A 22,746-nucleotide genomic window follows, 5' to 3' on the forward strand; every position below is an offset into this window, starting at 1 on the left:
CTGACCATGTCTGTACTTTTATGTCCACAGTGTACCCATCTTCTTAAGGCTACTTCCAGCATGATAAGATGCAGTGTCACAAAGATCAAATCAACTCAGACTAGTTGAACATGTTACTGAGTTCACCGTACTCAAATGGCTTCTATAGTCACAAGATCTCAATTCATTAGCACACTTTTGGAATGTGGTGGAACGGGATATTGTCATCATGGAAGACCAGCTGGCTCATCTGCATAAACTATGTGATACTATCGCATCAGTATGGAGCAAAATCTCCGAGGAATGTTTTCAGTACCTTGTCAAATCTGTGCCACAATAAAGTCAGGTATGAGGGAAAAAGTGGGTCCAATCTCGTATTTGCAATGTTGTAGTAAGTAAGGAATATGTTATTTATATATCACCTTTCAAGAGAAAGATCCCAACAAAATACCAGAGCGTTAAAAAAAGAAAAAAATAATAAGAAAAAAACAACTGTACCTAAATGAGTACAGTGAGTCTGTTTGTGTTTTGTAGGCCCAAGCAGATCACATTTTTGTGCTGTCTGCAACCCAGGATTATGGAAATAGTTTTATCTGAGTTCACTCACATTATATCAGTTCATGGTAGGGTATCTTATTTGGATGTGATGTCTCACCAAAGCACCGCCCAACCTTCCTAGAAAAAAAACTGTGTGTGTGCATGCATATGCATGGGTGTATTCAAATAAGGAAAATATGTATGGGAAATTCCAAAGTGTTCGCTCACAGGGTGTCGCTTTATGGTTGGGATTTTCTCCAGAATATTGTAGGGTCTTTAACTTACAGTATAAAACACATTGAGGGCATTGCGGTTGTGATTTGGTGCTATATACAATAAATAATCCTGAATTGAACTGAAGTAAATACTGTGTATGCATGTACAGCAATTGTTAGTTTTGCTGGAGATGAGGAAGATGTGTCTACATGTCTCCACGCTTTTATTAATATTCATCGGTCTAGTGGAATTGAGCAACATATTAGTAAGAGAAGTATGGAAAAGTAGCTGTAGGCTCTATGACTAGAAACAAACAAAGTATTCCACCTGGCAGGGAAGCTAGCCAGAGGCTAACAGAAACATGGAGATCTGATGTCAGGGCAATTAAAAAGTCCACTCAAGCATCAGCTGTGGAAGAAGAAAGGGTTAACTTCTAGGTAGAAGGCACACCCAGAGAACCAAAAGGTTGTTGACAAGAAGAAATCCCTGCCTTCCTTCTAACATCAGGAGATATGTTGGGGTTAATGGGGCAAAGAATTAATGAATGGTCGTCCCAGGCTGACAATCCAGTATGTCTGCCAGAAGCTAGTTGTCTGATTGGTGGAGGAGTGAAGATCAGAGAGTCTCAGGCTGAAAACTCTCTTTTGCTAGATATTAAAATGGTTAAACACGCTCAGACTCTCTTTCCCCCTCCAAACATTCAAATAGATTTTTCTGCTGATGAATAATATCAGACACTTAACAAAAAACACACTGTTATCAATTTCTCATCAGGATTATGAACGCATGCTTTAGAAGATGTCAAACAGGTCTGTGTCAATAAAAGATGAATAGGTGTTTTAAACAAACAGACAATGGGAGTCTATTGTCTCTCCTTCAGTGGGGAGGAAACACACTCACTGTTTTCACAAGGAACACTGTGATCATCTAAGCATGTGTTGCTGACGTATGTTTCTAAAACACATGTGAAATTTATCTACTGATCCACGTCCTGCTTGTAACAGTAGTTAGTTAATGTATAACTTGACTTGTCAATACCTTTCCTATTTGCTGTGGTTAAAGAGCACACAGATGTAAAATCCTTAAAATGTTGTATTAGGACCTGTATCACATTATTGCAAAAATATAAAACTCAATTTGTGATTTATAGTGTGTGTGTGTGTGTGTGGGGGGGGGGGGGGTCACATGTATGAATTATTCCTTATCAACATATGACACCTAACCCTAAGGCTCTTAGACGAGGATAACTCATTAAAAAGACCTCAGCTAGCCATTATTTTTCTGTCTTTACCCTTAAGGAGAGACAGATTCTAGTTTATCACTTTCTCTTCTGGGATGGATTTGAATGCCTAAAGGGCAGAAACACAGAACAGCAGCAAAGAGGTGTGGCCACACAGCTCCAATGACAGGTAGACACAAGGAGGAGCTACATTACCTGTGCAGAGCTGGCGGCCAGTGCACAGGGAACAGTACACCTGTTGTACTTCCCAGGCTCTAGCTTTTTATGTCTGTTTGTTTATTTTTTTGCTCTGTTTCCTTGTGTCTCTTTCTTTCCTCACCTTTTTTTGATTTTAGTCTAATAGCAAAGCCTCATGATGGATCCCAAGGAGGGCGGTGGAAGTGAGAAGGAAAAGGAAAAGGAGAAAGTGATTAAAAGGAGGAACCGGCCTGTGTTTCTGCGTTACCTGGAGAGGAGAAAGACGGACACAATCGTAGCTGATGACACGGACAAAGGTGACATCAACCTGGGGACGCTGGTGAGGAGGAGTCAGTCTGACAAGACAGAGTACAGCGCCAAACTTAAAGGTACAGCAACTAATGATGTCCCACAGGGATCAAAACTATGGCAACAACTTATACGCGCAACTGTCCTTCTGAAAAGTCTCTGCATTTCAAACATGGTGATAAAATGCTGTGTGGGAGAAGTTCAGACAAATAGATCTGAATTTAGACGGGCTGTAGGAGCAGCATCGATGGCTTTCGGGCGAACAGTGATCACACACACATACGCACACACAAAAGTGTGGGCCGCTCTGCACCCTGAACCTGTTGTGTTAATATGTGTTGAGCAGGCGATACTCCCACAGGGATGAAGCCACATATGCAAAGTGTGCTCCAAACTCAGGCACAGAGGAGTGGCTTAAAATTGTTCCAGGCCAGCTTGTAAACAAGGCCAGTGTTGTGCGATGGGGGGACTTTGGATCTTTTTTTTTTTAATTAAAAAATGTTGGGTCTTAGTTTTGATCACAGTGGCCGTAGCATTTAAACCAAAAACCATGGGAGGCATAAGCCAGCTGCAATAGGAAATGAGCTGTGAGAAACAATTGTCAATTCAGCTGTGTGTTGCCTCATTACTACTGCTGACACAGTCTTTTCATTCTAACACATAGTAAGTAAAACTGGATTCCCCTGTCCTTAAAGTGCAGTCAGTGCCTGGGAATGCTCCCTGCCGATGACATCAATCATCAGCAGGGGGTTGATATGAAAGATTAGGTAAGTATGTAGGCTTTCCTGTGCCACTTGTTCTTTGTCTTCTTTTTCATTAAACAATGCTCATCACATGACAACATGACTGCGCCGTGGTTCAAATAACTGTGTCTTATAGTGCAGTCTAACCTTGTTGGTGTTTTGTGGATAACAACACCTTTCACACACACACACACTTTTGTCTTTTCAGAAGATGCTAAGTTTATATGAGACATAATCACTCTTCATCCCTTTGCACTTTCTACTTTCAGAATCAACCTGCATCATGGCAGGCTGAGTTGTACAAAAAACACTGTGATGTTTTGAGTAAACTATTTACCCGCGCCTTTTGACTTTACCCTCAGGGAAACCAGCAGCATTACATATTTACACCAATGCAAATATTGACAGAACGATGACTTCACTGAAAGAGGAAACATATGAGTTGCTGCTAGAAAGTCTCTTCTCATATGCTTGCCAGACAGGTTGGTCAAGCCATAGAGCCATGGCAACAATGACATCAATATGTCTAATTATTTACCGCAACTAAATAAAATACTTCCAACAATGATTTACCAGCAAAAAACGCCACAGGACAGTAATGGAACAGATAAAACTACCTATTTGTTTGTAGTTTCTGAAGTCTTTCTCGCCTGTTTTCTAACTTTCAAATAACTTCAGGCATTTAAAAAACAATTTAATTTATTGTGTCCAAAGTATTTCTCCTTCCCACTGATTGCCACAGGGGTCTGTGCTATGCGGATAAGTCTGTCATGTCATTTTTCTTGATGGTGATACGTGATACACTGTGGCCTTCATTCTTTCCTGTCCACTCTGTTGGTTCCCTTTCACTGGACTGAGCAGTTAAAAACGCCCTGTATTTGCTTTCATGAGAACTCCGATCCTAGTAACCATACCTCACCAAACATAATGCCAGCAGAAGGATAAGTTGAAATGTCCCGCCTATTCTTGATCCATGTTTTTTTTAAACTCTCTAGAGGGAAACTTTCAAGGTCAAGTTTGAATGAGTCAGATGACATGTTCAGTTCAAAGCACTGGAAAGGAACCGGGATTCATTTAACTCATTAAAACGTTTTGCAGTGGCAGGAAAATATCTATTTATGACTATAATATATATATATATATATATAAATGCTATATTGTATGTGCTATACCATGTAATAACCAGGTGAGGTGGCTTCAGTATAGTTACTGTGCAAGTAGAGCCTTCACAAAGACAACCACATTTTAACCACATGTTAAAACATAGTAAAATACTATAAAATACTTAAAGTATTTTAGGAAGGAAGAACATTGTATTCCAATGAATTATATTCCTTCAGTGACTGTTATGTCACTGAAGGAATATAACTGAAGGAATTGTGTGAAGCTCTTGTTGAATTGGCAAAAAAATCAGTCAAATAAATCATGACTAACCACTGCAGATTCATTTTACAGTTTCACAAGGCTGGGAAGCAAGGTGAAACTGTACGCAGCAGATCTCTGGAGTCACTCACCGATGCTAAACACTGCTCCCATTCATAAGAGAGCAAGTACCGACCAGAAACACAAGATGCATTCTGCGTAGCTTCAATAAAGGGCATCTGTTTCGTCATCTTCAGTCTGCACCAGCAGGCAATGGCCATGTTACTCAAGCTGCTGATATATAGATGTAGTCATCTTTTGCAAATGGTTCCTTGGATGCCCCCCCCAAATTACAAGAAGCTCTTGGTAATATTTGTACACTAAGATGAACTTCAACTTTTTAGAGTTTGCAGTGTTTACTCTTGTGTGTATAATGCGTAACCTGAGGCTGACGGAATACATTTGTTTAAATGTGCATGCGTGACTGTGTGTGTTTGTTCGTCAAAAACGTGAATCAGTGCTGATGTGTGTGTTGGTGTATTTGTAAGTGTGTACTCATAACTACCCCCCCCCACACACACACACACACACACGCAGCAGATGGAATGCCTGAGCACGCTGTAGAATTACATCAGTGGCACGATTAGTTTTGCAACCTGACACAGGTCTTGCAGCCTTCTGTCCCCCCCCCCTTTTCATCGTGCTCTCACAGCAGAGGAGGAAGCAGTGTGTGGTGTCGATTAGGCAGCAAGGAAGCATCCCTCTTCCCTGAGCAGACACTCCTGCCTGCCATGCAAAGCACAGAGCAGCCACAGACTGATTAGGCAGCAGAGCAGTTAAAAAAAAGGAGAAGTCAGCCTGACTGGCATGTTAAGTGAAGTCTCTTGGCATTCAAGTCAAAATAATTAGATCACTGTGAAATAAAGAATGCTGCTTAGGCATCAAGAGGATGTGTTACAGTTTTTTCAAAGCATCGCTCAGCTTATGGCGCCAGGGTATTTACCCAGATTTTAGAAAATGTCACATAGATGGCTTAAAATGGAAGAAAAAATATAAAATTAGCTAATTAATGTTGTATAATCTGTGTGACTCATTAGGACAGATGCTACGATTGTGATGTCAAATAAAAACCTTTCGAAATTTTAACGTTTGACTGTCTTTTACTTTTAGAGAAAATGACACCACGTGGTCTGTCCCCAATCCCATCTCCGGCCGTTGACCCAGAGGAGTTGCGTGCGAGGAAGATGAAGCGCAGGGCAAAAGTCATTCAGGAACTTGTTCAGACTGAAAAGGACTTCCTCACTGACCTGGAGCTGTGCATCAGAGAAGTGGTGCAGCCTCTGCGAAATCTCATGGTAGGTGCTTTTCACGATCCTCACTGAAATCTCTTGTAACCTTACCGCTGACAGATATCCATATACGCTCATTGGCCGCTTTGTTAGGCACACCTGTTTAAGTCCTTGCTCAGGCATATAGCCAATCAGCCAATCAAATGGCAGGAATTCAGCGTGTTTAGACATGAGATATGGAGAATCAGAATAGAGAAGAAAAGTGATTTAAGAGACTTTGATTGTGGCATGGTTGTTGGTGCCAGTAGCAGGCCTGGTCTGAGTAATTCAAAAACTGCTGATCTGTTGGGATTTCCCCACACAACCATCTCTAGGGTTAACTTAGACTTGTCCCAAAAACAAAATATTTTCAGTGAACAGCAGTTTTGAGTAAATAACATGGCCAGTCTGCTCTTGCATCGATAACTCACATAACCACTCATTACATCCAAGAAGAGCATCTCTGAATGCACAGCGCATTCAACCTTAGAGCAAATGGGCTGCAGCATCAGAAGACCACACTGGGTGTCAACTAAAACAATTTTCAATAGACGAAATGAGTGTCAATTTCTGCTGCGATATTCAGATGATAGAGTAAGAATTAGGTGTAAATAACATGAAAGCATGGATATATCCTGCATTGTTTCAGTGGTTCTGGTTGGTGGTTGTGATATCAGTGTGGGGGAAATACTTTGGCTCACTTTGGGCTCCTTACTACCAATTGAGCATTGTTTAAACACCACAACCTACCTCAGTGTCTACCAATTTATGACAACAGTGCACCCATCTTATGATCATGTCATTATGAATGTTTCCAGCCCCTTGTAGAATCTACGCCAAAAAGAATAAAACACATTATTAAGGCTAAAGGGGATATTAGCAAGGTATACCAAAAAAACTGTCTGGTGAGTGTATGCAACAACAACAATGAAAATCAATGCCAACGTAAACCTCAGTTCAAATTCTTAAACTACACGCTGAGCATTTGATAGAAGGTCATGAATCTCTGCTTAAATGTTAAAACAAAGCAAAGCCTGGTCATTTAAATAACATCAACCTTTGGTTTAACAATACTCAGTTTAACTGACGTGTGGGTAGAAAATGCACTTGTACATTTTGAGTCTGCTGGGTTGCAGGTTGTGGATGTGGATCGACTGTTCACCAACATGGAGACGGTGTGTGAGGTCTCTGCAGCACTCCTGCACAGACTGCACGAGGCCATGGCTGACCCTGATCCAGAAGCCGTTGTCATAGGTAACGCTAGTCTAGTTCCTGAGTGACTGACAAGCTGTCTGACTGAAGCAGTTTTGTCTTTGGTGATTGTTGCTGGTCACATCAGTAGTAAATGAAACATGTTGTCTTCCATTTTAATTTAAAGGAGACGTATTTATCCAGGCAAAGGCAGCTTTAGAAGATGTATATAAGATTTACTGTTACCATCATGATGAGGCTAACGCGTCCCTCAAATCCTATGAGAAAGATGAAGAAATCAAGCAACATTTTACCACATGTGTATTAGCACTGAAGTAAGTTAAGCCACTTTCTCTAAATGATTTTCACCTTTATTATTTTTTTTATGTTTATTATTATGTATTCCAAAAATTATCTTTTTCTGTTTGTAATCTTCTTTCTTTTCCTTTCAGGAAAATCTATGATAAAGAGTAAGTGTAGTTACTGGCAACATTTTTGCACTATGTATTTTTTGTTATTACTTTAGCTTTGATAGCTGATTATTGGCTATTATGCTCATTTGCACAGAGGGAAACCTAATTTGTTGGATATGGGTTCACTGCTCATCAAACCCGTTCAGAGGATCATGAAGTACCCATTGCTTCTTGGGGAGCTGTGGCACGCCACGCCTGAAGACCACACCGACTATCAGCCGACGCAGGAGGCATTCACAGCTGCCAAGATCATAAATATTAACATCAATGAATTTAAAAGACGCAAGGACATAGGTGAGATTTCATTCACACTGACATACGTGAGGCAATTTTTATTCATAATGTCTGTTTGTAAAAATGCATCTATATGAACGGCTTTAGCAAAATTGCAAATTTATTTTGTGTATGTGTGTGTTTTATACACGATCCATACCAAATATATCCATACCAAATCTGATCAGACCTGTTCCCCGGCTTTTTGTTGATTCTCAGTTATGAAGTACAAGAGGTTGGAGGATGACGGCACACTGAGGGGAAAATTAAACAAGTTTAACATCCACTCCATCAGGAAGAAGGGAGACAGGTTTGCCGGTTATCTCAAAATCCTCACGGGTGCTGATACACAGGTAAAACAAAGTGACAGCAAACTTTTTCCAGTTCATTCTCCACTCTTTATAGCTAATATGAGCTATACAGAGGAATAATTGGCTATTAGTATGTTTATGTGTAAGTGATGTGTTATTTCCGTAGGTGAGAGATGAAGTGTTTGACAGAGAGGAGAAGCTTTTCAGGAGTTTAGAGAAAGCTGCGAGGCAACTGGTCAAAAACGTTCAATGTTACCTGCAGTACACTCAGGTAAGTACATGTTTGACCATTTTCTTTTACAAAATATGCATAATATATAATTTGGCTTATTTTAAGGTTTGTTTTTCCATGTTTCCTGCAGGAGATGGTGTCTGTAGCTGTTCAGAGTGTGCAGGATGTGAAGAACATAGTCAAGGATTCAAACAAAAATGATGGCAATGGTTTGGTCCACGACAATGGCTACGATCCCTATAAGGTCTTTGTAAGTGTGCTATTTGTTGTCCCTCAGTGCAAAAATGTTTCCAGTTTGCTTTTATATTTGTATCACTGCATGATATTCTGTGCCAGTGTCAAAGTACACTCTTCATCTCCACTTTGAGAAAACTGCTGGGCCTTAAAGATGCATCATAGAAAAAGATTTTGCTAAAAGATCTCTCTCTTTTTATTTTTAAGGAGATGCTCACAAAATAAAACTGTTTATATGTACAAATTAAATAAGTATGTTATGAGCTACACAAACTAATCTTCATTTCTTTCCTTTTGCCATGTTTTTTCCCTCCAGAGAGACAATTTGGAGCACTTGGTGCTCACCCCCCTCTCCTCTCTGCACGGCATGTTCACAGCCCCTCAGAAGCTCATCCAAAAACGCTATGACAAATTGCTAGATTACTGCAGTCGCCTGGAGCGCTCTTCCTCTTTTTCATCCTCTTCTTCCACCACTTCTTCCTCTCTTTCACCGGCATCAGAAGACCCACCAGGTCCAGCCAAGAGGGACTACGAAGCTCTCAATGCTTTGCTAGTGGAAGAACTGCAAAGGTTCAACACAGCTGCATACACTATCCTGACTAACAGTGTGGTGTTTCTAGTGGCGCTACTTAGAGGGCTGATGAATAATGCACTAATGGGTGCTCCATCAGTGCACCAGCTACCAGTAAGGATACATCTACATATATCCCATTTGGAAGACTTTAAAGGTTTTTTTTAAATAAAAAAAACAATAAAGCTAACCTGTGTTATGTTTGCCTTTTCAGCCTCCGCTGTCAAACATTGCTGAGGTCCAGAACAGCATCATGGATGAGCTGAATAATCTGACTTTTGTCAAGGACAATGCACAGAAGTTAATGGAGCGAAAAGTCAGCTTTGAAAAACGAGACAGGAAAACTGCGGTAAGAAAGCTGAACAGACTAATCTCACCGTTACGTAAAGCTTCAAGTGTGTGATTTTAAAACCTCTGGTCTGAGGAAAATTCAAAAAGCCCTTTGTTTTTCCAAACTCTGACAAAATCAGTCGCAGGGCATAAATGCTCAGTTGTACGCATCACAGATCCCAGGCTATGATGAAGTTAAGTACTTGATTCAGGAGACAGGCATCAGTCTCATTTGCAGGATTGTGTAAAAGTGTTGACCCAACCATCATTTCTCTATAATTTGCTTCAGAGGACCAGACTTTCTTCTTTTTAAAGTGCTCTTGAGCAAAAGTTCTCCAGGCTTCTTACGGTCTTTCAAAGTTTTTCTTTGGGCATTGGCTGCTTTTTCCCTTTTCCCCTGCTATTTCAATTTGAGTGTAGTTCTTGTACCAGATCTTTTATTTTTTGCATGTTTACTCAGCAAAGACTGAACTTTGCGTCATTCAAGCATAAAAAACAAAACTAGTAAAAGGATACACCAGCGTTGTGTCTGTTACCAGATTTAAATGCTATGTTTTGGCACTTTTTTATTAGCAGCCTTTCACAAAAACACATCACTAGTTCCTATTTCTTTAGCTAACTCTATGAAATTGTCAAATGTAGCACAGTTTTACAGGCATAAAATGGTATTTTTGCACCAACAAGGTGATTTCCAAAAACTATTAGCCCAAAATTTGGCATGTCTTGGGATGGTGTGCACTGTATCCCCAAAAACTTGAGGAAATTAAACAAATAGTTTTTTAGTCCTGTCACTTCTTCTATTGTATTCTAAGTCAGTGAAAGTCATGTCCTTAAGAAATGGATGCCAGGAAGCCATTCTTACAGAAGGGAAACAGGGAAAAAAGGCTGAGGTATGCTAAATTACATAAGAATTGGGCTGAAAATCAGTAACAATTAGTCTTATTGGGGGAAGTATCCAAATTTTACAATACGCACAGAGGAGGTCATGAGAGAGATACAGCCAGCAGTAAAACACTGTGGAGGCTCAAGACTTTTGCACAGTACTGTATATTGGCATGCTCATTGGTCTGCATACGCATATACACTAAAACATCTGCACCTATATTAGAAGGCTCTTTTTCTTGAGCACGTGAATAGATGTGTTTGAAAGTCCGAGCTCCAGGATCATATTACCATTCACCCTCCCTAGATTACCCTTGTGTACTGTTACCTAAAACTCCTACGTAAACCTGCACACCACATACCCGCTTCAAATATTTACGGCAACACTTCTTTGTGTTGTGCTGTCCTTCAGGTGCCGGAGGTGCAGCATCAGACCGAGGAACAGCGTTCCTGGCTGCTGGCAGAATACCCAGTGAACCGACTGTACCAGCTGAAGAGGAAGTGCAATGGCTGCCAGGAGCAGGACCTGAGCCTGCTGGAGGGAGAGCTGGTAGCTCTGATTGAGGACACAGATCCGATGGGCAGCAGCAGCCGCTGGCTCGTACACACTGGAGGCAAGTGTGTGTGTGTGCGTGTAGTACTGTTAGTAAGACACACACCGTGGATTAAGTTATCACACTGGATCATCTGCAAGTATGGGTGCCACAGGTTTTATCTAATGCATTTTCTCTGTGAAAACACTCACACCAAACTTTACTTTCTGGCCTTGATAAGTCAGCAGATGAGAATTTGTCCCAGGAGCTCCTGTGATGTCATGGTTGCTGGTTGCTTCTGGAGATTGTTGCCTCACAACAATGCCGGCTCCATAGCTTGTCTCTATCTCTGCTTTGCGTCTCATAGAGGCACCTGAGATCCCAGCATCTTGCTTGGAACAAACTGCTGTACGCAGTTGTATGCAGTGTTACTTAGAGTACAAAGACTTTCCCCCGGGGATTCAGAGACAAGGATGAAGAGATATCACTGGTGCTCATCTTTGTACTCTGAAATAACAAGTTCTTTTTTAAGAACACTAGAAAAAAACAGTGTGTGTATGTTTCTTGGCGTAAAGTACATTCTTCACAGGCTTGTCTTTTCCTCTGGGATAACAAGCATTCCCAGGAAGTTGTTGTTCTTCCTTCTGTTGATATCAACACTATGAATATGCGGGCCTCATATTTACACACTCTTCAGTAACTCACTGGAACTGGATTCGAGACTTGTGTAAGCAAGTGCTCTGTGGCCTCTGGATGAAGCCCCTTAACGTTAGACAGGCACTCACTGTCATACATCTCTAAGATTGCTGCTTTCATCCCATTGTGATTTGAATGGATTATTTTCTTGTGCCATTCAAAAAAATATGAATGAATGACAAATGAAAAAAATAACAGTGGATTTAAAAGATTAAGTTTCTGGCAGAAGATGCCATATTGATATTTTTCTATAACATCCATAATAATCTGCAGGGCTACATATAAAGAGAGATTAAGCTTTTTTTTTTTTAAAGCTTAATTTTAGTGAATCAACCCTTTAAAATGTACTCAAAGGTCAGGACGCCTGACAAACTATCTCTGTGTCCCTTGTCAGGTATGCAAGGCTATGTCTACTCCACCTTCCTGAAGCAGTACAACCCTCTGAGGGACTCGCAGCGGGCAGGCCAGATTGCCAAAGAGCAGCCCCAGCAGCAGCCACCTGCTACGGTGGATGAGGACTTTGATGACCTGAGTCTGTTCGTGTTAGGAAGCGGCAGCAGCAGCCTGCGCAGCTTCAAGCTCAGCACCACTGACAGTTGCTCAATTCTCTCGGGCCTGCAGGGGGAGCTGGAGAGCACTGAGGACACGGAGGACACAGTGGACTCGGAGGCTCAGCAGGTGTGTGTGGTGGTCTGCCAGCTGATCAGTACTGCTCTCAGTGTCATATTAACATATCGCACTACTTAGCTCCATAGAGGATAACCTAACAGTTAAAGGTCAGAGCAGCTGTATACACTGAAGTTAGAAAAAAAAAAAAGACTGAAATTCAAGGTCAGAAATAAAACAACAACAACAAAAACAAAAACAAACACACATCACATAGACCTTAAAAAACTGATAAAAAAAACAAACAAAAAAAACCCCCACACACACACACAAAAAAAAAAAGGCTCAGCCGATAATAACTTTAATGGTTTACCCGAGCCACAGCTGTGAATTATGGGTTATTGCAGCGTGTAGGTAAACGAGGACCGCAGGTATATAGACTCGATCAGCAGAAGATGAGTCACTCTAAAATCACGTTTAATGGCTTCACCCTGTCTGCTGACATTCAATTTAATTGTTTTTAATAGCATTACATGGTGAGATTGCTGTCACTCAGCAGCACTCGTACGGTTCGTCCTTGGGGCCTTTGACTGAAATACATCTCTGATCATCATCGAGTTAAAGGTCTTAAAATACATAAAAGATTATAAATAAAAACTGACATAGGTTAATGGATCGCAGCGAGTGAGAATCAGTATTGGTGTTACTGCTGTGTTTTGCCAGGAAGCTTAACACTGCCACCTTCTGGATTAACAGGAGTGCATACAAATTCCTTCATGATGCCTTTTGTTTTAGGTTTTTGGAGTGAATCTTAACTTTTTGCTTTTAACACATTTTAAAAGCGATAATTGCATCTGCCTTTGCTCACACCTAAACTGGGTCTGTTTCCACAGTATTACGCCGTGTATGCATTTCAAGCCCGATGCGAACAGGAACTGACCCTGCAGGAGCACCAGCACGTTCGCATCCTTCAATTCTGTGACCTGGGAGGTAACAAGGAGTGGTGGTTGGCTGAGGCTAACGGACAAAAAGGATACGTCCCGGCCAACTACCTCGGCAGGATGTCCTACGCCTAAAAAACCCAATTCTGAGCATCAGTTTACAGTTTTAACAAAATGTAATTGAACCAAGCTACATTTCTGCTTGGCGAGCATCCCAACAGATATTATTATCATACCATAGTGTTGATGTTGAACCTGCTTGGCCTTCAGAAGATAACAAGAGAGCTCACTAATGGAGCTTGACCAGTGACCAGTGATCTGTGATGAATGTGGATAATTATAAAAGCACAGGGCACTGTGCTGAGCACTTTTTATACTTCAGTGTTGTCGAGTTCATATGAATAATGAAGTGATTTATTAATGAAGTAAATTTTTATATATAAAAATATATGACGTGATTTATAGATAGAGTATATGTTTTATGTGAAATGATTTATATGAAGTTTTATTCACCGTTTGCCCTGAAATGAAGAAATACGTTCAAAGTCGTTGATAACGTTATGAATAAAAACTGCCTCTGTGGTTATTACTCTTCTGGTTTATTCTCCATTCTCTGTTTCTCCCAATAAAACTGAATGACTGAATTGAGAAAACACAGTCACAATAAAGTCAAAGCTACTGCGAGTATGTAAGAACAGGATATTTAATGACACTAATTGATAAAAAGTGACATGACACTTTTTTCACTGGTTAGATTTGTAAGGACAGGACGAGGCACACGAGTCTAGCAGCATTTACACAAAGTGAAATTCAAGTATTTAACTCAATGGTGTTACAATGGTGTTACTTGAAATAGAAACGTAATGGTCTGGCACTCAATCGGCCCTCTTTGAACATTTATTTTCCCCTTTCCTCACAACTCTTCCTCCTTTCACTCAGTCCTCACTCACTTCTTCAGTTTCTTCTGCGCTGCTTTCTTCTTCACCATTTGTAACCGCTTCATGGCGTTAAGCTGGGACTCTTGGGTTGTAGGTAGTTTGTCCCCAGGTGCGGCCTTTGACCCATTCCCATTGTTTCCATTACCTCCTCCGTTACTGCCTCCATTGCCTCCAGTCTGGGAGCTGTTAGGAGAGCCGGCCCCTGACGAAGAGCTGCCTTTGCTTTGGCCTTCACCGCTCGATGACCTATTCAACGGCTGCTTACCCAGAGTCAGAGGTGGAGGCGGTTTCAGGTTTGCCTGACTGGAGCCGTTTCCATTGCCGCTCCCAGATATCTTTGCACTCCCAAGCCCCGACTTTCCTCCAGCTAGCCCAGATAACCCAACAGGCTTCTGTCCGGAAGGAGTTGTCAAGGTCTTGCTGCTCCCACTTGGGCCTGAGGAACCTAGTTTGGAGCTAGCAGGAAGAGATGGGCTCGTTTTGGCACCAAATGCAGCCCAGCCGGTAAGACCGCTGCCCGAGGAGGAGGAGCTGCTGGTGGTGGGATTGGCTGAAGTGGCTGGTGGCTGCATGGGAAAAGGTTACTGTCATTATTGGAGCGCAATACTGACCAATAACAAACAACTAACTGACTACTTGGATTTTCTTTTCATCTCTTTCATATCTCTCAAGACATGAAGGATCATCCCTTTGTTTTATTATCATTTAAGTTTTATTATTTGAGAACAAGTCCCTGTTGCTCCCACTTGGGCCTGAAGAACCTAGTTTGGAGCTTTAGTTTTCAAAAAACCCATTTGTCCTTCAGTGGCCACCATAGCTAAGATTATGCACTTGAATTAGGAGGGTTAGGAAAACAGTATTCAGCTGAATACAATCCACTGACATCTAGTGGTGAGATTTTACATAATGTACCTTTAAGTCTGAGGCCCTACATTTTTAACTGACGCTTTTGTACAGGACTTGAAGGCTTCATTGTCTAATCGATGTGCTTGGGTCACCCCTATTCTTGTCACATCAATGCACTTTTGGCCCAATTCAGGAAAAGCTTCTCTGTTAAGAAAACTAGTTGTCCAAATGCATGCGGGGTTGTGTTTATGATTCCCAACAGTCAGAGCTGACTGATTATTGTGAATAGTCCTGTGCCTCAAAATACAATTTTGGGAAAGAAGTCACAATGCCTTTATCTAACTAACTCCAAAAGACCATTCATCTATCTAGGACATTCAAGGCTTTAAAAAGGGACCAACAGTTTGGTAACAATGACATGACTGGAGCTTGTGCTATTTGACTGTTGGCGGCAGAGCTGACCACCAGACAAGTTGGCAGAGCAATGAACCCTGATTGCAACTCAACGAAAACACTGGGAGTTGAGTGTCAGAGAGGTCACTTCTTTAGACCGAAGAAGTCACTTGGATGGGTGACAGAAACGTTTCTCCTACTGAAAACGCTACGTCCACAGAATCAACTTCCTGGGTGATCTTTTAACTGTTCCCAAAATCTGATCCAAGAACGGTTGAGGTGCTTTCAATTATTGTGGTCCTAATCTTGGGAACAAGCAGCCTGCTGACTCAAGTTCAATTACATCTGTGTGTAGATTCAAAAACTGACTCAAAACCTTTCTCTGCACACAGGCCTACAGTTAATATGCGTTATTCTTTTTTTTGTTCTCTTAAGCATTTTTCACTGATTTATGGTGTTAAGTCTTCTTTTTCTGTATTAAATACACTGAGTTTTAATATAATGAAATGTACTATATAAATAAAATTGTCGTTGTCACTGGTGCGTTAGTAAATCTATTACCAATAATCTCTGCAGGCACTTTTTGTGGGTTTCAACCTTCTTGTACTCAATTATAATGTGACTGTACATATATTAAAGAAGTTTGCTGGAGGCAGAAGGTGAACAGATGATTACAAAAAATGAAAATGACCTATAGATGCAAGAAAAGGTTCTTTGCATCAGTCTGTGAACTGCAAAGCAGAAGCATCAAATTACCAGCCTCTGCTTTGTTACGGCATCTGATTAAAAATAAAAGCCTATAAGCAGGAAAAAAACCAACAACAACATACAGCGCAGTTGCAGTTTCTTAAATATCAAGTAAAAATGTGATTCCTCAGCTACTCATGCCGCGTCCTGCTTGCCTGAGCAATACTTTTGCTGCAAACTATGAAAACTCTTACACCTCACGGTAGAAGTATTAACATAATCAAATCTGTGACTACAGGGTATCATGTTTGCTATCAAAATAACTTTTTGGTGAACTCCATTAAGTGAAAGAGCTCTGAAAAGTTTTAAACCCATTCCCTCTGGAGAAATGGCACCGTGCTGGAACACTGATCCTTGAAAATAAGTTTACACTTTCTGCTCATTTTCCTCTGCGGGGATTTATGCAGACTGCCTTTCACAGCAGCTTTGCACTCTGACTGCAACTGCTGTTCTCTCCCTTGCAGTCCCAAGTAATTTACGGATGTGAAATCATAACTTTTGCTTGTCCGAGAAGAAGGAGAACGTGAGACGCCACAAAGGCTGTGTATAAACATTCACATTAACAATACACGTCGATGGACGCCATAACGAGTTAACACATACCTTCACTTCTGTTCTTTTGAATGCTTGGAAGGTGCTGGCTGTGTCAGTTTTGGGTTTAAGCTCCGTCTTTTTCACTAGTGTGTCTTTTACAACAGGTGCTGAAGATGCAGATGCAGGGGACGGCTTCTGTGGAGGTTTCTGGGCCTTGTGGACAAAAACAAACAAACAACCTTTTACTTAAAAACAAACCAAGCTCGCTGAATCCAAATACAAAGCTGATACTGGAAGATAATTTATTTTCCTCACCATACGCTTCATTTGCCTGGTACATCGGGCGCAGTACCACACAAGCCGTGGGTCATTGACTTCTTTGTCGGTCACCTGGGGCTTGTGGCAGTCCTGGTGGTACAGGTTATGGCATTCTTGGCACTCGACCAGCTGGTTCCCCATGGTCACGGTCATTTGTCTTAAGGAATAAAAACAGCAGGAAAGTAAAGACATATGGCAGGAACACATAATTAATTTGCTAACACGTTTACCTGTTTAGGTTGACGATGGAGTAAAATGAATCTCAATAATTAAAAGTGGAAAAAGTTCCAAGTACAATTTTTTTTTCATATTCTATAATTCTACTGGATTTCTGATATGCTGTTGTTTTAATTAGCATTTATTCTATTTATCTATTTTGTATGTGGATTTTTTTAGGTTGGTATCTGTTGTGGACAGGAAAAGCAAGAATTTTATTGGCTCACTTTGGGACAGAAAAAACATGTTTCTTTACTCGGCATATGATGATAATAAAAGGTTAAAAAAAATAAAACTTGGGACGGCAACTCAAAAATTTACTATATCTACAAATATTCAACATGTACCTGCAAACCACACAAGCCAGGCCCATTTCCATGGCGAAGTCATCGGCGCTGGTCTCATCATCATTTATGTTTGGCAGCAGGTCTTTGCTCGTCTGCACAGTGATCGGAGAAGAGCGATTCTCCTGTTTCTCCAAACGAGGCTTTTTCGGGGGGTCCACCTCACCCAAGTCAACCCTGATCTATTTTTTCAGGAAGACAGAAAGAGCACATTTTAGACATGGCATGTTGGCATCACTGACAAACATTTACAAACTGCATCTACTTCACTGTAACACTGGTACTCTTCTATGTAATAGTACATACGTATGCTTCTCAGATTTGCAGGAAATTTCTGAACTCAAATTTATTTAACATGTAAGCAGCTCTGACCTACTCTGAGCTGGTTCTCTACCTTGATTGATTATTCCTCCACTTTTCACCATATAAAAGGTTCATTGTTTTACTAAAATATCTATTCATTCCTTTTTTCCCCCTCAGTATAAGGAGAGAAGCTCCCTTTGATATGCCCGCAACAGCCATGCACTGAACTAAAAATAATTTTAAAAAGACCTGGTAGCCTGTCTGGCCTGAGAGTACATGTGCTTAAGGTCCAAAACAAATACTTATTCACAGGAGCCATTCAGGACTAGGACACAGCCGACTAAAGAAAGATTCATGTTAGGCATCTGGCATGCTGCTAAGCTGGAGTGAGAGCAGCTAGTTGACTTGGCCTGTCACGACTCATCGACCTCTCCATCCTGAAAAGCTCTTTAGCCGTTTAGCTGCATGTTTATGATCATCAGAGAATATTAAAAGTGTCTGCAAAATAATTAAATAATGTTAAATATGAAGAAAAGACTGCTTAAATCGCAGAGTGTTCTCAACTTACTTATTTTTTCCTTTCTTTTTCCTTTTTTCACTACTTCACCTTACAAAAAGGATTGTATGGTCCAACGCAACACCTTTTGCGTTGGACTACCAGGTTGTTGAGATTTTCTAGTATTTTTGCACTTAGTTGATGACGCAAAATTCACACAGTACCTTCTCAGATGGTCTCTTCTCACTGTCTTTCTTGCTCTTCTCAGGTTTACTACTTCCACTGCTGCTACTTGAAGATGAAGAACTTGAAGACTTGGAGTCTTGCTTACTTAAAGTCAGTTTTGATACAGTCCCCTTTGATACCTCTATGTCCTGAGGACACATGACAATAATAATATTAATAATAACTTTTAGTTTGAGAAAGGGAAATTAAGGTTTAACAACAATGAGATACAGCATAAAGACACTGTATAAACATGTACGTCTCCAGTTTCTTACTTTTTGTAATGAACGGTATGATGAGTCACTTCCTCTTGCAAGGGATTCATCAAGGAGAGCTTTCAGTTTCTCAGCTGAGTCTTTACTTTTGGAGTGTAAATAACTCAGTGCCTTTAGAAAGATGGGATCCAACTCCAAACTGACAGGTCCAGCCATGATGGAAACTGAGGATCAGAAAATACAGTTTTTCAGGCTTCAGGGAACAAATAACATCCCTCTACTGAGTAAATCATGTGTAGTTAAACAAGTTTAGTTAAACTAAGGACAACAAAGGATAGTAAGAGTAAAAAAATAGTTGTTTTTTTCCCCCCATTTATTAGGGAAAAAGGCTATCCAAATTGACCTGGCCCCATGTGAAAAAGCAGTTGCCACTAGATTACTGTCAGACACGTTAAATCAAGAAATCCCTTAAATAGAACCTGTTTAACAAAGTGAAGTAGGCTAAAACAATCAGCCCCAGACTGCAATCTAAAGAAAGTGACGAAAAGCAGAGAAACAAAGTCAAAGACATTTATCAATCTGGAAAGGGTCACAAAGCCAATTCTAAGGCTTTGGGACTCTAGTGAACCACTGCGAGAGCCACTCCCAGGAGTGACCGACCTACCAAAATTCACCCAGGTCACAAAAGAACCCAAAACAACATCTAAAGAACAGCAGGTCTCACTTGCCTCAGTTAAGGTCAGAATTAATGATTCAACAATAAGATAGAGACTGATCAAAAATGCCATCCTTGGGAGAGAGTGGCCTAGTCAAAGTCCGGAATTAAATCTGACTGACGTTAAAAAGGCTGATCATGTACAAAAACCCTTGAATGTGGCTGAATTGAAACAACTCTGCAAAGACAGTTATTAAAAATGCTTGATTGCAGGTCTAGCTGCCAAGGGTGGCACAACCAGTTATTGTGTTTGGGGGGGGGACTACTTTTTCACAGAGGCCCAGGTAGGTTTTGATAGTTTTTTCCCCCTTAATAAGTGAAGAAATACAGAATGTATTTACTTATGTTATCGTTAAAATTTGTTTCTTGAACAGAAACTTAAGTGCTAAAAATGTGAACAATTCAGGAAGGGGGCAAATACCTTTTCACAACACTTTAAGTAACATGTTGTTTAGATTCCTTGAAACATCATGCATCTATTTCTGGTGCTCTTAACATTAATTATGCATAAGTCAATATTTTAGTAAGACTTAAATATTTAGTGAAAACTGTTTCCCATGAGTAAAAGCTCTGTCACAATAAACATCTTTATTACTAAACGAAGGGCACTTGAAGGGGAGACGATGGATCTCCGGGAAAACTAGGATTAATGGTGCGTTCCAGATTAAGTCGAAAATCTGAATTTCCTTGTTTCCAGTCAATCTGTTGATTCCAGTTAATCTGGAACATCCCCTCAACTCAGGTTCCCAACTCGGAACAGACCCATCAACCCCGAGTTAACTATCCAAGATGGCGGCAGTGAACGTAAACAGCAGTAAAACTGTAAAATGTATAATCTGTACTGTCACTTTTGTGTATTTATGATTCGCTAAATAAGCCATGCAGAGAGCACTGGTCAGATTCTACCCATGAATGTGCTGCGACGGTCATTTTAAGATTAAAAAACAAATACGATGATGTACTGCTAGTAATAGCTAAACGGCTCTACCTTGCTAAGAACCAAAATAAATCATATTTTTTTTCGCGCTTTTTTACCATTTTTGTTAGCACCAACTTCCAAGGTAATTGACATGCGTTTGTGTTTTGTGATACGTCATGTGCTTTTTTTCTGTGGGTTAAAACAAATATTTATTATTATCTTCCTTCTCACGTTTGTAGATTGAGTCCCAAATGTCTCAATTCCGTCTGTCGGGTGTAATATTTAAAAGTTCACACAAATTAAAAAAAGAGTAACTTCGGCTGCTGCGTAACGTATTCAGTCCGGACTAGCAGCAACACAAGGGACCATAATAGCACCACAACGGTAAAAGTTCTCGTTACTCGAAGCTGTCATTTAGAAATTAGGATTTACAAGTGAAATCGTTAAACTGGAATACCTTACCTCACACTCTGCTTCTCGTAAGCTTGTAAGCAATCCGGTCTTTTCGATTTCATGGGAAAACTGACGGCAGAACAACACTTCCTACAAAGAAGCCGTTTCCTCTAACCTGTGCAACACTCAAATATGTCCGCAAGATATAAGCGCGGAACCTTATGAAGCAACTTGTGTTACTCCAGAATATTTCACATTATGGCTTCTTCGTTTAATAGTTAATTTTCTTTTTAAAGAACCAGTTTTATGGAGCGGGCACTCTTAACATATTATACAGTTTTACATGTATTTTTCCAGTGACACATCGTGTTTATTCGTAAGTAGAAAACAGGTGAAGCTGTGGTAGCTTTAGCACAGGGGAAGAAGAAGAAGCAGCCCACACCATAACAACAACGTGGTTTTATAGAAGCTACTGCTGCTGTAAGTATCACTCATAGTGACATTTAACGTGTTAGATACAGCTGTTTTTCCATTTACAAACTCCACCTCGGAACACCTTACTTTTTAAACCCTCACATGTGTTTCACCCCGCAGTGCTGACTTTATTTACAATGAAGCAACAGCCCGAAAACCAGCAGCAGCCCTCTCTCTATTTAGAAGTTTGCTTTCAAAACGAGGAGCCGCGCCTTCCCCTGCACACCTCCATCGTCCTGTTCCTCCTTTCTTACTGCGAGTGCAAGTTTTTTAAAGTTTACCTGGTCTTCAAGAAACCCAGCAGCTCCGAGTCTCTGAGAAGTCAGCTGCCAGAGCATCTGGACTCCTCTGATGTTCAGTCAGAGGCTCTGCCTCAGCTGGTGAGGGACTGTCGCCTCCCTGCTGTTTTGGATGAGACTGGGCAGCTCTGCAGGGCAGGACTGGCAGTGGTCCTTAGACATATTATCAACAAAACCATCGAGGCTGACCCCTCCAGAAATGATGTACTGGCTCTGCTGGGTTTCAAGAAGACTTGTCTGAAAGCCTGCGCTGAGGTTAGTGGAAAAAAGGGAAGCAAACGACAAAAATGCACAAAAGAAAATAAACAAGTGATAAGGTTGAAAAAAAAAAATCTGGTAATTCTTTGTTTTTACATTCATCGGGCCCCAATATGCCCAAATATCAAAGAGAAATTAAAAATGCATGTTGTGGAAGAGTTCGGGTCTTAGGAGGTTAAATATGTCTAAAAGTAAGCACACAGTTACAAATCAGTTATAGTTAGCTGAAACTAAAGTCCATGCCAAAGTATCCTTAGGCAAGAAATTGAACCCCAAGTTACTCTCCCGATGCAGTAATTGGAATATGAATGTGTGTGAATGTTAGATAGAAAGCATTGAAAAAAAGACCTTGTGTGAATGACTGAATGAGGCATGCTTTTTAAAGTGCTTTGATTGACCATTTAGTGACTTCAGGAACAAACTGAAAGCTGTTGTGAAGCGGTGTAATGCTCTCTCCATAAGTAATGATATGCTGAAATCAAAAAGAACCATTAAATCTTTGAATGAAAGGAAAACAGAACCAACTTAATGCGAACAAAACCCCAAAACTCAGTCATTACAAAAAGTGACGGTTAACATAAATAAAGACCATCTGCAAATCTACAAAATCAAGTAAACCAAATAAATGAAAAATCTTAGAGATCACCATTAGAAATCACACAATTAACAACTTTTAAAAAGTATTATAAGTAAATAATGAACTAATTCTTAGTTTGCTTTAAAGTTTGCATGGTTTCAGATCTAGGAAAGCTCTTATACCTCACAACTTTGACCGTCTATTGTTCCCCATCAGGGTCCCAGAAGGTTATTTATAATAGATTTGAGCAAATGGTGGTTCCCAGTTGGCTAATGAAATTTAAAGCACTCTGTGGTAAACTAGATGTATTTCACATATACATATATTCCACTTGTGATCCTTTCACTCTTCAATCCAAAAGGGAACAACGAC

At 40.5% G+C, this 22,746-nt stretch overlaps 3 protein-coding genes across 5 annotated transcripts in view; 2 read left to right on the top strand and 1 right to left on the bottom strand.

Annotated features, from left to right (window-relative positions):
* The first annotated feature begins 2,180 nt into the window (after positions 1–2,180).
* Positions 2,181–13,750, top strand: arhgef38 (Rho guanine nucleotide exchange factor (GEF) 38). The gene is made up of 14 exons (XM_084931514.1): positions 2,181–2,538; positions 5,734–5,918; positions 7,028–7,145; positions 7,270–7,417; positions 7,535–7,552; positions 7,650–7,849; positions 8,048–8,181; positions 8,306–8,410; positions 8,502–8,621; positions 8,922–9,290; positions 9,391–9,525; positions 10,801–11,002; positions 12,012–12,295; positions 13,117–13,750. Exons 1-14 carry the CDS (start codon positions 2,325–2,327, stop codon positions 13,297–13,299), a joined length of 2,415 nt encoding a protein of 804 aa, XP_084787640.1. The 5' UTR covers positions 2,181–2,324; the 3' UTR covers positions 13,300–13,750.
* Positions 13,751–13,851: 101 nt separating this feature from the next.
* Positions 13,852–20,967, bottom strand: ints12 (integrator complex subunit 12). The gene is made up of 7 exons (XM_084931518.1): positions 20,836–20,967; positions 18,800–18,963; positions 18,524–18,673; positions 17,504–17,682; positions 16,938–17,097; positions 16,692–16,835; positions 13,852–14,668 (listed from the first exon to the last, which is right to left on the bottom strand). The coding sequence occupies exons 2-7, from the start codon at positions 18,953–18,955 to the stop codon at positions 14,111–14,113; spliced, it is 1,347 nt and encodes a 448-aa protein (XP_084787644.1). The 5' UTR covers positions 18,956–18,963; positions 20,836–20,967; the 3' UTR covers positions 13,852–14,110.
* A 34-nt stretch (positions 20,968–21,001) lies between these two features.
* gstcd (glutathione S-transferase, C-terminal domain containing) overlaps positions 21,002–22,746 on the top strand; it is a 50,463-nt gene continuing 48,718 nt past the window's right edge. For 2 of the 3 annotated variants that reach the window (XR_014800523.1, XM_084931516.1), the window contains exons 1-2: positions 21,002–21,246; positions 21,361–21,794. Coding sequence is in view for 2 of the 3 variants with exons in the window: in XM_084931516.1 (XP_084787642.1) it covers positions 21,378–21,794 (417 nt within the window). In the remaining variant the exon portion in view is untranslated. The remainder of the gene's footprint in view (positions 21,247–21,360; positions 21,795–22,746) is intronic. The other variant, XM_084931515.1, reaches the window with a different exon arrangement.

Source organism: Perissodus microlepis, chromosome 6, assembly GCF_051167445.1.
Source record: "Perissodus microlepis isolate ML-2025 ecotype Zambia chromosome 6, ASM5116744v1, whole genome shotgun sequence".
Lineage (NCBI taxonomy): Eukaryota > Metazoa > Chordata > Actinopteri > Cichliformes > Cichlidae > Perissodus > Perissodus microlepis.